The sequence below is a fragment of the Typopeltis vanoorti genome, chromosome 17, assembly GCF_054136105.1.
Source record: "Typopeltis vanoorti isolate ZY-2024b chromosome 17, IOZ_Tvanoo_1.0, whole genome shotgun sequence".
Lineage (NCBI taxonomy): Eukaryota > Metazoa > Arthropoda > Arachnida > Uropygi > Thelyphonidae > Typopeltis > Typopeltis vanoorti.
In genome coordinates this window covers 111,353,717-111,369,315 of record NC_143565.1, presented here as the reverse complement: position 1 = coordinate 111,369,315, position 15,599 = coordinate 111,353,717, and the positions used below count along the sequence as shown (strand labels likewise).

The 15,599-nt window shown below is 34.2% G+C and overlaps 1 protein-coding gene across 1 annotated transcript; it reads left to right on the top strand.

Annotated features, from left to right (window-relative positions):
* The first annotated feature begins 3,755 nt into the window (after positions 1-3,755).
* Positions 3,756-14,744, top strand: LOC150097779 (uncharacterized). The gene is made up of 3 exons (XM_090407709.1): positions 3,756-4,038; positions 11,679-11,881; positions 14,207-14,744. Exons 1-3 carry the CDS (start codon positions 4,033-4,035, stop codon positions 14,715-14,717), a joined length of 720 nt encoding a protein of 239 aa, XP_090263835.1. The 5' UTR covers positions 3,756-4,032; the 3' UTR covers positions 14,718-14,744.
* Positions 14,745-15,599: the final 855 nt, after the last annotated feature.

The following is a 15,599-nucleotide window of genomic DNA, read 5'->3' as shown; positions in this document are numbered from 1 at the left end:
GATGAAGAAAAAGATGACTTCAATTATCCAAAATTCGACACGACAATCACATCATCAAATGACGAAGTTAAACCAGAAATGAGTATTACAAAATACGTATCAAACCCTCCATCCACTTATGAAATCAAACCTGACTTTGGATTCCCAAAATATGATATTTCATCTACAGCATCCATGTCGTATTACAAGACAGTTTCTAACCATCCTGCGTATGTTACCAGCAACGCAGAAGATAACCATGAACAGCCACACTACATCTCATATAGCCATCCTACATATAGAACAACTGCAACCACGGAGGAGAATCAAGAACAGCCAAAATATGGATCATATGGCCACCCATCATATAGCCATCCTACATATAGAACAACTGCAACCACGGAGGAGAATCAAGAACAGCCAAAATATGGATCATATGGCCACCCATCATATAGCCATCCTACATATAGAACAACTGCAACCACGGAGGAGAATCAAGAACAGCCAAAAGATGGATCATATGGCTACCCATCATATAGCCATCCTACATATAGAACAACTGCAACCACGGGGGAGAACCAAGAACAGTCAAAGTATGCAACCTATGGCCACCCATCATATACTACTACCACCACCACAGACGACAGTAATGAACAGCAAACGTACCAGTCATATGGGCACCCGGCATACACCACTACAACCACAGAAGAAAATAACGGACAGCCAAAATATATATCATATAACCACCCTATTTACATCACAGCACAAAATAACCAAGAACAGCCAAACTATGTAGCTTACAGGTATCATTATCCCGCCTATACAAGCAAACCATCACATACTTCAGATGTCCAGAAAACGACCTCTGATCATTCAGAACAACAACCATATGCAGCATATACCACGAAAGTTAAGTACGAGCCAAGCAATCCCAGTCCAAGTACTCAAGGTTACAGTCTACAAACTATCCATAGAGTGCCACACTATAATGCCAAAGCTGACGGCATCGATGGCCATGAACATACGCCATACAGTAAAAACAGTCCTGGTAGCTACACTGGAATGAGTAATCAATACTCTCAATACGTCCTCGCGACTTCAAAATATCCCAACACTACTTCTGCTGCTACCAAACTACACCAAACGCCCCATTATTCCATAAGAGTAGCTGATAAAAATCATAAATCTCCTGTTTTGCCCACTTATAGTAGCAGAATCACTGAACCTGTGTCTCGATATAAAATCGAAGAGCAACAGAAAGTTCACCATACTGCGCCCAGTCAGACACTCGCGCAAAATGTTCACAGTCAGATACACACAACCAACACGAATTAGTTCAGCTAGGTTATTCTAGTCATAATCGTAGATACAAGTCAGGGCATTATAAATACGAGAATAATTAACGTTACCGTATAAAACAAATTTACAATAGAGTGCCAAAATGTTTACTTTCTGAACTTGGCATTTATATAGTTGATAATAAGAAAAATATGTTAATTAGCTTGGGCCATTTAAAGTTTTAATTAAATTATCTCAGGGATATGTTGGAAACATGTTAGAAATAATTTTCTAATTTTAACTGCATGCAGGTCATGGGAATTTACGAAATGTCATTTTGAATAAGTGCTATCTTATCCAAGTAGTATCTTATCCAACTATGTTTACAAAACGCGAATTACTTACATTTTAAAGCAACAGCTGTTTGATATGTATTGTTATTTACATCGATTTTAGGTGTATCAATATCTGATTCAGAGATACAATGAAATTTGTAACATATGGTCTTTATTCAATAAAAATTAAAATATATTTTACAGTTGTTTTGTTAATGTTTAAATAAATGAAAAAAAAATAAAGAAAATTTTATTTTTTAATAAAGTAGGTAATTCTTGTATTATTGTTGTTAAAAATGGAGATCTGCTTAATGATGTCAGTTTCAGAAGGAATTGGCAGAGCTGTTTTTATTCTATCTTAACTAGATCTTTGTCTCCCGATGTTTCAGTTTTAGAAATCCTAGAAGTAATATGAATGTCAGATATTTGATTTCCCCCCAAAAAAATTCATTCAATTAGAGGGCGCCACTATATGTACACAAATGAGTGGACATTGTTGTTTTATATAAATAAGAACGTTCTTGTATGAAAAACACTTAAAAAATTAAACAAAATAGTTTTTTGTTGTAATTTTGAAGAGTTCAGAATACAGAATTCATCCTTGAAGAGAGAGAGAGAGAGAGAGAGAGAGTGTGGATGTAATATTCCAATTACCGTTAAGATTGAATGATAGACAGAATATCTTTAGTAGGTTACCTGTTAGTTGCCCTGGGCACCGACCGATCTTGAAAGTGCCCAATTTAGAACAGTTTGCCCTACGACCTTTATTCTCGATCTCCTTGAATACCAACGATTTCTTTTTCTAAAATAATACATATATAGATAGAGTAGCAAACATTTTTCCAGATAACGTTTTTATAAGCTGAACTAATTATACCACTCTCAGTGGTATGATTAGTTCAGCTTAAATTAGAGCAAACAGGGCCACTTTCGGTGACCCTGTTTGCTCTATTGTTAGCATTTGGAGTTTTTTAGTAGGTCAAACTGATCTTCGTTTGATTGCTCTGATTATTTACATAATTATAACTGACTCTCCTCTTCCTATTATTCTGCTATTAGTGTCTCTTAAATACAAGAGCACTTAACCATCTTTGACGTGGTCTAGTTGAATGTGTTTGAAAACATCCTTACTGCTCATGAAATGACAAAAGTAGCATAAATTACAATACATTCCATTGTTCTAGACTGCTGGTGTTTGCAGTCCACGATTTTTCCCCCATAAACACTCAAAGATTGGTAGAAAGATTCGCTCTCATATATAGTTTAACAAATATTCATTACTGAGATACTTATAGAGATTTATATGCTGCTTGCTGTAGAACAAAAAAAAAAAAAAACGAGCAAATTATGTAAGGTAAATCTTAGTTAACATGGTTATTTTAGTTTTAACATACACTACTAAAAGTTATTAAAAATAAATGCGTTTGATCGCTTATTGCAAAATTAATTTCAATAAACGCATGATGTGTTTAAGAAGCAAAACTGTTTTCAGATAGGAGATTCCAGCGAATGAATTAGTGCTATCCTTATGGGCAAAATCGTACATTAAGAAATGATTATGCTGTCTGTAATTGTATTATAATTACATTCGAAATACTTAGAACCTAGTTATATATATTATAATTACATTCGAAATACTTAGAACCTACTTATCATGTATCATAATCGTTGTCATATATACATTGATCAATACCATATCAAAGTATCAACATCATTTTTAGATGTATTCCAATTTAATAATTTATATATATTAAAATTCAATTAGTGTATAAATATATTCTAAAACATTCTAAAAATTACAAATAGAAAGAAAATTATTCATATTAATTTAATAAATTATTATATTTTAAAATATATTTTATTATTATTAATAAAATATATTTATTTCTGTGGAATAAAAATCGCCTAAATGGCAAATTTCTTAAATCTGCCCTTGCTTTAATGTTTCGACAAACAGTGGCTCATATCCCCTCTTAATGTAAATATCATTAGCGAGGTATTGGTTAATGATGTTTAAAATTCATATGATTTCTTTAGGATTCTAGATCTTTATTTACGTTTCCATATTTACAACAACAACAACATCTGTTGATACGGGGAAAACAGTAACGATTGTCTTGGATTGCTGAATATTCTCTCCTTCCGTCTCACGTGTTGTTACGATCGGCAGTTGAAGGACCGTGAAATACAGCGATGACAAACGCAGTGAACTGAAGTAACAAACCTCCTCCTGTGTTCGAGGTCGTAGCTGTCTATTTTAGCATAAATGACCCTATTGGTGAATGACCTATTACGGGAGGTATTTAAACATCCCACAAAATAAACCGGATGTTTAACAAAAAAAGAATAAAAGCATTCATTCGAGATTTCTGCTCACTATTGTGTTGGTTTATGAGTTCTATGGATTGATTGATGTCTCGTTTTTCTCAGAGGATCCCAGATGACGGTAGGACTGAATAGTTGCATACTTTTATATATCTGGTTAGATTATAAGTCAGATTTACTCAAAGTGAGAGAATTCTCTTATTTTCATCGAAGTATTTTTTTTTTTTGTCACTTTAAGTATCGAGAAGATAGCTTAAAATTTCCTGGAATTCTATCTGTCTTCAATACAACTCTTCTAATTACTTTAATAAAAGAGAAAGTACATATTTTTAAAAAGTGTCTTTCTATTATATAAATTGCTGCAATTAACTTACTAGTTTTAATGCAGTGCAAAGAAATGTTTTATTCACAAGTCCAGTTGATTGTTTTAAGTTACTTTGGCTAAAGGAATAATTTTAAGAGTCTGTCTTAGCGGGCGTAATTAAAATGATCGCTTGGTTGTTTTCTGTTATATGTTTGACATGTTTCTACTCTCTAAACCAGCGTTTTCTTCACTTAGGTAAACTACATTTCTTTACTTTAGAGGTCGTAAATCATATCTAAACTTAAGAAATATAATCCAAAATTTCATTTATAAATTGATCTTGTCTTCATCAAAGTACTGAAATGCTGAAATAAAATATTAATATACAGAAATTATGCCTATAAAATAAACCGTTATTATCAAACGCTAAGAAGCTCATCGCTATAAACTTACGGAAAAAATCATCAAGTAAAATACATCTCCGATAAAAAATAAATAATTAAGTAAATAAATCTTTATAATTATATTTAGACTTCTTCTAAAAATGAAGAAGACTTATGTTATTTGAGTTTTTAGATTCCTCACCTCTGTAAATCTATAATAAATCTCTAATATATTTAACGAAATTCACACTAATTAAGTTTGGGAAGGTGAGATGCGGTGATTGATTCATTCAATCCAATACCCTTGGAGGGTAATGGATGGCAATGCTGTAGCTAATGAAGTTCTAACTGAGGCTCGGCTATTGCTGTTACCCTCCTGCCATGATCAGAGCTTTAATTTAATAGCCCAATAACACCCTTTCCCTACACTGTCCTCTACAGATAACGGGGAAGATGAAAAGCATTCTTGCTTCTCCCCTTTAAGCCAGTCCTTTTAAGGATAAGGACTAATTAAGTTTGGGTAATGATAATGTTACCAAAAAATATCACGTAATGCTACAATTCGTTAAGATTACCCCAGTATCTGGATAGACTATAAGTATCAGTATATGTATGTTAAATGGATGTATTTATTTAACAAACTGTCTGTTTTACGGAATGAAAAGGTCGGGTTCCCTAAAGGAAAACTTTTACTTATGTGTTAGACCGGTTAACTTACTTTCAGTAAACAAGTCTTTCAAAGATTCAACCCTCTTTCACGGAATTTAAACTGAAATCAAATATTTTGAAAGCAAGTGGAAGAACTTTTGCAGAAGTGTGTAGTTGATTAGAACAAGGCTGTTGACCTCAGTTTTTTTTCTTTTTTTTTTTTTTTCAAATTAAGTGGATATTGAATCCAACATTATTTCAAAGCCTAATAGAGAAACTACAAGAGTTTCGTGCCGAATAGAGAAACTATATTATATAGATAGATAGATACTATATATAACTATATATATATAGAGAGAGAGAAACTTTTTTTAAAAATGTATTTTGCTATTCTTTTATTTGTATATCATGATTAGTTAGTAAACAAAACATAAATAGAAGTAAAATAATGGATGTTATGTGTAGGATTTCCATGATAGGTTCTGAAGAGCAGCACGTTTTCTTTCATTGGAAAGATGTGGATCTGATTCTCCTGTCCGGATGCGAGAAAATATCTAAGAGCTTCAGAAGATTCACATCATCGTTCTATAATCGCTAAAGCCCTTTGATTAAACAGACGTCAATCGTGCATTACGTCTGTATACTCATTTGCACTATAAAATGAGTGATTATAAACGAAGTTTTTCTATAAAATGAATGTTTACCAATCAGTTTATTTTTCTAAGCAAACGTTCCCGATGTTAGAAAACTGTCACCTTCTTGTACGAATGCACACGTGTTATGCACATACGCTATTTGAATTGAAAAACGTATTTCTTAAAAACAGGATAGGAAAAGTGACACGAAAAAGGTACCAATCCCAAGTACAGTAGGACGATTAGTATTATAAAGAAAAGGGATAAAACGTGGAATTTAAAAAAAATGTGAAGAAATTAGCTTCTCAAAGTTAGGGACGAAAACTAGTCATTAACTGCAATTCTACACAAAAAGTGTGCCCCTCCTTTTGGACACGAAAACAACAATTCACATAATGATGAAAGTTGAATTTACGCGTCCAAATTACTGAGGACTACACTCATTATTATTTCAAAGAAAAAGTAAAGTTGCCGTAACTTCACATTTTGTCATAGTCCATATCGTTTGAAAATGGCAGGATTTTTTCCTACTCGAGGTTTTGATTCCAAACACATCGTACAAAAGAAAATGAATTTTTTATACGGGAAAATATGAAAGTTGGTAAACATAGCACAACTGAAATATTGTAAAATTATAAACCTATCGCACATTTAGTGACTTGAGTAGACTATGCCAAGTATTTGCTAAAGTGGTCGAGTAACCAAATACAATGCTTTTCGGAAATCATTTCATGCATTTAGTAAGCAGACTTTCATCGCTCACTAATTATAGTGAGCGATGGAAATTCGACATCCCAAAAGGTTTCACGCGCATCCAACCAATGGTATATTCGAGTCCACAGATTATAGGGTATCCACGCTGCCAAGGAGACTGGCAAAGTTACTCCTTACTATTAACGCTTGATCCAAGAGATACTCGCTTTGAAAGTTGAGCCCAAGTAACACGAAACTGTGAATTGAATGAAACATGTTGTTCTATACACTTTTATTCTTAAATTACAAGAGGGGACGTATTATTATTATTATTATTATTATTATTATTATTATCGTCTCCTCTCCTCTTCACTATATCTTTCTCATCTCCTACAGTATAACTCTCAAATTATATTCCACATATTCAATTTACTCCATTTGGCTGGAACAAATGTAGTAAATAAATGCTATCAATCTTATATATGCCTTGAATCAACTTAGAAACCATGTAAATTGTATTCTCTGCCTCCTCTTGTTAGATAAGTTATTCAAATTGAAAGTAACCAACAAGTTCTCATAATTATAATTTACTTTCCAACTACTACGCATTTCTATAATTCACATTTTGCATTACAATGTTGGACGTTTTTTCCACTTGGTTAGACTATAATAAATTTAGTTTAATCCTGGGAGATACGAAGACAAGGAGTGATGAGAGCTTGGTCCACCTTTACCACGAGTTGCCTCAGTCTGAAGATACTTCAAGCGCAGACTTTGTTTGCTTACACTTGGATAAAGAATTAAATTAAATTTATTATTTGCTTTACAATATTTAATTAACAGCGTAGCTAATGCTAGTTGTTATTTATATTTCCACGCTTATTTATCAGGCCTTTTGCTTAGCTTTTATTTAAAGAATATGATCAACTAACTCCCGGTTTATGACAAAATTTACCCTTATGGATAACATTAAAGATTAATTGATGCACGATGTTCTTGGTCACTATTAAGAAGAGTTAATGTAATTCTTGAAGGCATTTTTTGACACTCCATCTTTGACTCTTTCTAGTTACCATTTGACCCGCCTTAGTTTCATTTCATCGTGTCAATGACAAATAATCTCTGTAACAAAAGTGTTTCAAATAATTCATGAGGCCAATCTGATGTTAATTTAAAATTATCCTGCCCTTTGTAGTAGGTTATCTTCAATAACTCTTCCAAAGTTGCTGTAAAATGTATTACCTGTTGCATTATCAGCTTTCTTTTCTTTCACCCGGTTGGTATTTCCCATATTTAAGATTCCCCATTAATAATATTGTTCTCATCTCTGTAAGCAACTGCACGTAATATCAACACTACTTCCTGCATTAAGTAACAAGCTGCCACTCTCAATTGCGAGATTCCCTGCTTTTGTATACACCACATCTCAAATTCCTGTTCCAACAACGAATTCAGCGTATTATCTATCTGAGATTCTCAATGTTCCATTATAAACAATGGCACATTCACCTCTTCGCTTACTTACTCGATATCTTTTGTCATTATAATTTCTATTACTCAATGATGAGACATTCTCGTTACCTCTGCTTCTGATTTTCTCCGCATGCAATTAACAATATTAATCTGAAATTGATCATCCGATGAAGCAGACGATCATTAGCACTAACTGATGGTGATCTGCTGAGCATTTTGTCAAGACTTTCAGTTAAGACACATTCAAATGGTCTTGACAGTAGCACAATATTCTACCCCAGTCTTTGCAGATACATTTTATTAAATGTAAATAGTTTAGTTTTAAAATGCCATAAATATTATTGTTTCTAGTTTCGTCTTTGAGAAATTAGCAATCTATAACTCAAAGATAGCAGGCAGTGCTAGACAAGTAATTGCTGATTAGAAACAATTTCCAATAAACCTGAATTAAATGAACCGTATGTTCAGATACCCTTCCATCCATCTAATAAGATCTTTCCTAGAAGGAAAGATCTGTATTAGATGGATGGTTAATAATCACAACTGCACGCACCTCATGTACGTGCAGTTGTGATTAAAAAAAAACTATAATACGAGCAGGGGCGAATGCTGGTCTTGAAATTCACGCTTGCTCTTGTTATCATTCAGGGAGTGAGAGGTGTGATTGAAGTCTGATTAGCGGAATAATGAATTACTGACCATTTAAAAGTATGTACTGTATTTAGAAATTTATGTACATTTCATCATACAAATACGACATTTATTTTACAAATGATATTCTGTCTTTTTCAATTTAGCTACTTGAATACAAATTCTACCCTCCGGTTCTTCTTTATGAACTGGTCAATAACATCGTCATAAAAAGTTGGTTGTAACTTAATTTTCCCAAGCAACACGCACACTTGTGAAGACTGACTGAAGCTCACTGGCTAGAGCTACTTTGACTGCGCATGGCCTGTGTTTAAGACGACGTGAAGGGAGCGGAAATGTCTAAGAGTGCGTATGAAATCACAGTGCTGCAGCAAGGACCTGGAAGCTCCCACAACCGAACAAGCCAAGGTAGCTTTGACTAGACGAGCAAGCATCGGCCTTCGATACACAACGCAAAGCTCAATTATTGCCGCGCAAGCTTAAGACGTCTTCTGTCTACAAAAATAAAAGCCTGAATGGAATACTTATAAATGCATGCATTTATTAACAAATAAATAGTACTTCTTTCTCAAAGAATGAGCTTGCTCAGCAACCATAGCAAGCATGGAGAATTCGTCTCTGCATTTGAATGTCTTGGATGGATAAGTAGTTAAGGAGAAAGAAGGAACCTGTTGGTGTGTTTCTTGAATAGCTGGAGGTCATATAATTTCTTTGGTCGGAAACAATATGACTAATGCAGTTCCGATGAACAGACTACGCATAATGAGAGTGAAGAGTTCGAAGCTCGTTTAGCAAGTTTTAAGTTGAACTTGTGCTGATATTTGTACATAGACATAGAGATACTACAGAAATAACGGTGACCTATTCAGCAGCACGCAGCCATGAAAAATACCTTTAGAAAGAGAGAGAGAGAGAGAGAGAGAGAGAGAGAGAGAGAGAGAGAGAGGGTTATTAATTACTGGACTGCCCTCTTCTGAAGACAGACATGCTGAAAACAAATGCGAAGTGCCGTTCTAAGCAGATATAATATCGAGATTTTTGGAAGTTGAGAAGACTATCGATGTGATGAGGATTTGTCAGAGAAGTCTAGAAGTGTGTCTAAGAAGGGAACTGTGATCTTAATTGGAGATTTGACTACTGTCATAAATAATGGAAAGTGAAGTGGAATCTTTTTTTTTTTTGAGAAATACTGCAAGTGTGGGAAACTCTGAAGTTCATTTATGTCCTCAGTGAAGAATACGTTCCTCCTCCTCCTCTGCTCTGGAGATACGCCAAGGCGATTCTTCACTGTCAAGGAGATCGGTGTCTTGATACGAGGTTTATAAACTAAAGAAGAGAAAGGAGTATGCTGCCATGAGCAACTGTATGGATTTAATTTGAGATTATTTTCATACCCTTCTATGCTGAAGGGTATGAAAATTTGTAAAGATGTGGCAAGTATTCATTTCGGAGAACAACATTTGAACAGTTTTGAAAAGATACTGTCTGAGCCAGCCACCTGTTGCGTATTTCAAATCTGGATTCTTAGACTGACTTTTAAGCAACATAACTTTTCAGACGAGCATACAATTTTGTTAATACTTTCGCCTGTGGAAAAGCCTTTTGCAATTATTATATCCTTACCAGCGAAACATTGTAAACCTATCATATATTTCAGTACATTGGATGGATTAAAGTTTAGATAACCCTGACATTTCTTCTAGAGACCAAACATGAACTTTTTCCCCAAGTCGCTGCAGGCCTGTAAGCAAAATGGTTGTCTTCAAGTGATCAAAATCGTCTATTGCTAAAGATACTCAGAAATCTATCAATCCATCCCAAGTAAATTCGAACCCTCAGCTTGCGCAATATAGCTGGGTTTTTCAAAGCGAGCTGTGTAATATATAGACTGTGAAATAAACTGTGTTTAGAAATACAAACAATAACTCATCCGAAATAAGATTCGCTAATCATTCGCTAATGTTGAAGTATGGTGTGTAACCACCAAAGTCGGCTAATTATTTATTCAGTTAAATTTTCAGATTATCCTGTGAATAGACGAAACTTCAAAACTAAGTTTTTTACAGCCTCAGTCTATAATTAGCGTTTTTAAATCGAATCAATTAGAAAGTGAAAACCTCACTCTTACTGGTAATTTTAAACATATTCTGTAAATGATCTTAGATTTGCTCAATAGAGGAAATATCATTAGAATTGGTTTCTGACAGGGCATAGAAAACCAATAACTAAGCCAACAGAAACCCAACCTGAAATTCACGGCCTGTGGTAGCACATTGTTACAAAAAATAACGTTAATTTTGTGCACATTAAAATGTATTAGCCCACTAACCCATAAATTTTCAAGTCTTCTCTGAACTCTACTGGGTAACAGTACTTAAGTGATGAGGAAAAAATAAATAAACAGCTGTACGGAAGAGCGATATGTCGTTTACTAGAGTATCACAAATGTCTTCACAGCTGAATATGTTACAATAAAAAAAGAGGAATGTTTTACCACAAAAATGACATCTATTTTTGTTTAACCCACTTCCCATTAAGCAAGGTCATTCAGCGGTATTGCGCTTCTGATTTTGACTTTAAGGAACCCAAACTTATTCGTACGTGACTTAATGGGCAGATTATAGACGGTACAGAGGAGAAATGGGGTGGAAATACCTAAAAAAACTTCATCACGGAAGTTGCAGGAAATTGTAGTAGAGGAATATGCGCAAGCATTCCAGCTACGTCATCCGTGACGTCATAGCGTTTAAAAATGTTGGGATGTAATGATAGAGTTGAGGAGCATTTTTTTTTTCTCTCTAAAGTGGATAAACCCACACTTACCTAACTTACACTAACCCACAGTTACTGTTACCCACAATAACCAGACTGAACTGAAGGGTATCGGCATACTCGAAGCATAATTTAAAGAATTTACGATCTTATTTTTCTTCTTTTATTTTTCTCTATGTAACTTTATATTCATCTTTTCTAGTTGTTCAAGATCAGCAATTTTCTGCTCTTGTTGGTGCTGTTTAATCCTATACGAATTGAGGCTATTGAAAAAGTCCTGATCAAGAAATTATTGAAGGCGTTTCTGCTATCACAAGGACTGGGAAAGAAAACGTCGTATATACCAGTTCCCATTCCAATTCCGATTGTCACCAAAGATCAGACTGTGAAATATGTCATGATGCCGTAAGTATCATATTATGACCAAATGAGCTGCGTAAGCTTCAAACATATACAGATCATTTAAAAAACTGTTTTAAAAACTGAAAGACAAGGTTTTTAAGACTGAAAAAAAAACAGTCTTAAAAGCCTTGTCTGATCCTGACTGCATCTCTCAGCATTAACATTAAGGTGTCTCCCACGAAAATAAGCTCCGCTTATAAATTTAAAGCAATATTTTTATATATTATATTTCATCTACTAACATTTGTATTTTTCATTAGATAAAAATGAATAAATTTTGATAACAAACGTATTGGAGAAGATTAGTTGGTTTCAGGAAGGGTAGGGGAACCAGAGATGCGATTGAACTGTTAAGAATAGTAAGTGAAAGAAGCCTGGAAGTGAATAAAGAAGTTAATATCTGTTATGTAGATTTTGAAAAAGGTTTTGACTTTGTAAAATGGGATAAGATGGTGGAAGTAATGGAAAAGATTTGAGATTGGAAAGACAGAAGGCTAATTATTTCACTATATATGGGACAAACGGCCATGGTGAGAGACATATATGGTACAACAGAACCAGGTATCATTGGACGAGGAGTAAGACAAGGCACAAGACTCTGTCACCAATTTTATTTAACATGTATTTCGAAGCAATCTTAAAAGAAGCACTGGAGAATTCGGAAGAAGGAATAAAGATTGCAGGTAGACAGATATTTGCAATAAGATATGCAGATGACAAGGCAGTATTACTGAAACAGGACTACAACTACTGTTGAACAGATTTCTGGAATTCTGTATCAATTATGGAATGAAAATTAACATTAGAAAAACAAAGGTAATGAAAATGGCAAGGAAAGAGGCAAATATGGATATCAGAATAAATGGGGGAAAAATTGAATCAAGTAAAGACATTTAAATATCTAGGAAGTGTTATTAGCGGTGATGGAAGATGTAAAAGTGACATAAACGCAAGAATAGCGGTGGGAAGAGATGCCTTTAATAGAAAATGGAATTTATTCAGAAGTAAAATGGACAGAAACGCGAAGAAAAGACTAATAAAATGTTATGTGTGGAGTGTTTCCCTCTATGCAGCTGAAACGTGGACATTGAAGAAAGAAGAAATTAAGATTTTGGAAAGCTTTGATATGTGGATTTGGAGAAGGATGGAAAAAAACAAATGGACAGATAAAATAACTAATGAAGAGGTATTAAAAAGCGTAGAAGAAGAAAGAAGTCTGTTAAGGAGGATAAAAAGAAGAAAGGGAAACTGGATCGGACATATTCTGAGAGGGAATGGAATCATCAGAGATGCCATCGAAGGAAAAATAGACGGGAAAAGACCCAGAGGAAGAGTAAGGAAAACAATGCTAGATGACATGCTGAATGGAGACACAACCTTGAAAGAGAAGGCTCAGAACAGAAGAGAGTGGAAGGAAAGTTTCTGCTACTAAGAGAAGAACCTGCTCAATTGCAGAATACTCAAGAAGAAGAACATTAGATAGCACTAAGCAACTCATAACTTAAACAGAAAAAATATTAAATAAACAATACAAAGAAATTATTTTTTTGTGTACATGCTTAAGCGATGTGAATGGCAGTCTAGCACAACTAATACTTCATAACTGGGATTCCTATTAATTTTTCCAAACTGTCTATTAATTGCTAAATATCTGATTTGATCATCTCTTATATCTTCTTAAGGGATCTCCTAAATACATCGAACCAACTACTTCTCTATCATTCCCTTAGTCTTCTACTGGGTCCCTCTCCTATCATGTTAGCCTCTTATGTAGCGATAACTTTGTTTTTTCTTTCTGGTTATTCTTTTATCCCAATAAATTAATACACTCCATCACACTAGGTTCATTTTATTTTCATATTTAGTTTTCGATCTTCATTAAAGATGAGGCTAACCCAGTGTTTCTCGACGTTTTTTGGATCATGCCTCACCTCAACGTATGAATGAATTTGATGCCCCCCCCAGCATAATAATCAACCAAGTTCTGAAAAAGTATAATATAAATATGTATAAATATGTACATGTGCATTTTTAAATTGCTCCCCCAAAATATTCAAATTGTCCCACGTTGAGAAACATTGGGCTAACCTAACTAGCTTTAAAAAATACGAATTATTAAATAGTAATTTTTAAAAGATACGCCATAAATTAATCTCCATTCATATATAAAAATAGAACTGTTTCGAACAGCGAATTTGGCTAAGTTAATTTAATTTAATATTATTTTTATTATATTATATTATTTATATTTTATTATATTATGTTGAATTTTAATTAAATTCATTCAGTTTTTTAATTACATAATGAAATATGCTTTATTCTTTTTAGATGTAAATACGGTTCGTGTGGTGCTGGTGGCGGAGGACATTATGGTGGTTATGCTGGCGGACATTATGGAGGTTATGGTGGTAGCCATATGGGTGGATATGGAGGCGTACATGGTGGATATGGAGGCGGACATGGTGGATATGGTGGACATGTTGGGGGTTATGGCGGAGGACATTACGGCTACACTCCTATGATCGCACCTTATCACTTCGGAGTGTTAGCACCCTCGGCTGTGATTGACGACCACGTGGATACAGGATTTGGAGAAATGAAGTCTGCATCCAGTTACAATCCATTAGCAGCTGCGACATCTTTCTATTCAAAATTCCTGCCTGCTCCTTTACTGTCAGGATTGAATTCGTTATTTAGACCGCAACAGAATTCTCCTCTTCCTCAGCCTTCCTCTATCTCTCCTCCTCCTTCTTCTACTCCTGGATTTGGGAGCTCTCGTTACAGTTCTTCTAAAATGTCTTCCTCTTCCCAGTCAACACCTAAACGAAACTGGGGATGAATTTCATTTTTTACTGATTATTGTTTGTGTGCCAATCAAAATCGCATGTGTAACCTCCTTCAGTTTTCTATGTATGGATGGATATAAAGCAAAAAATAAACACATTATTTGTACAGTTTCTGTAAATAAAATAGTGATACGGCACATACAGTACCTACAAAAGTCGGCAGCTGTACAACAAGCGAACATTTGAAATCTTAAAGCAGTTATTATCTGACAAATGCATTTTCTTGGTGAATATTGAAACTCGCAAAAAACAGTGGGAAATGGTTATTATTCTGGAATATGCATATATGTAACTTGATAGATGAAATATATTTTGTATTTTTTGTTTCACATTCCAGTTCACTTCAGTGTGTGTTGTGAAACTGACACTAACCATTTCACAACTTGTTTCCGTACACAAATGAAGATACTACTATGTTTGAACAGCTAATCGAGACATTCGGATTTAGATGACCCATTTAAAATGTGATGATGCCAGATAATTCTTTATTCCTAAATCACATTCAAATCTTATCATACTTCATCTATCACCTACTGAATTTTATTATCCAGTTTCAGAACGCACAGACTTGCCTATTCAAAGCGTGAAATGGTTAAAAAAAGTTGCATGTTTGGTTCCTAGAACAGAGTTTTTGAGATTATGTAAATATTAATAAGATCACAAATAAATACAAATCTCAGCATACTAATTTAGCACAGGTTTAAAGACTTACCTGAGCGAGACAATTAAAATTAATTACTGAAAAGGAAAGAAAATCACCTACTATTAATATTACCAATTTTTTTCTTCCTTAGTATTACTTTGAACTGTCTAGGCAGGCACATTACTTTCAGTTGAATTGTAGATGACCGACTCATTAGAAAATTAACTAATCC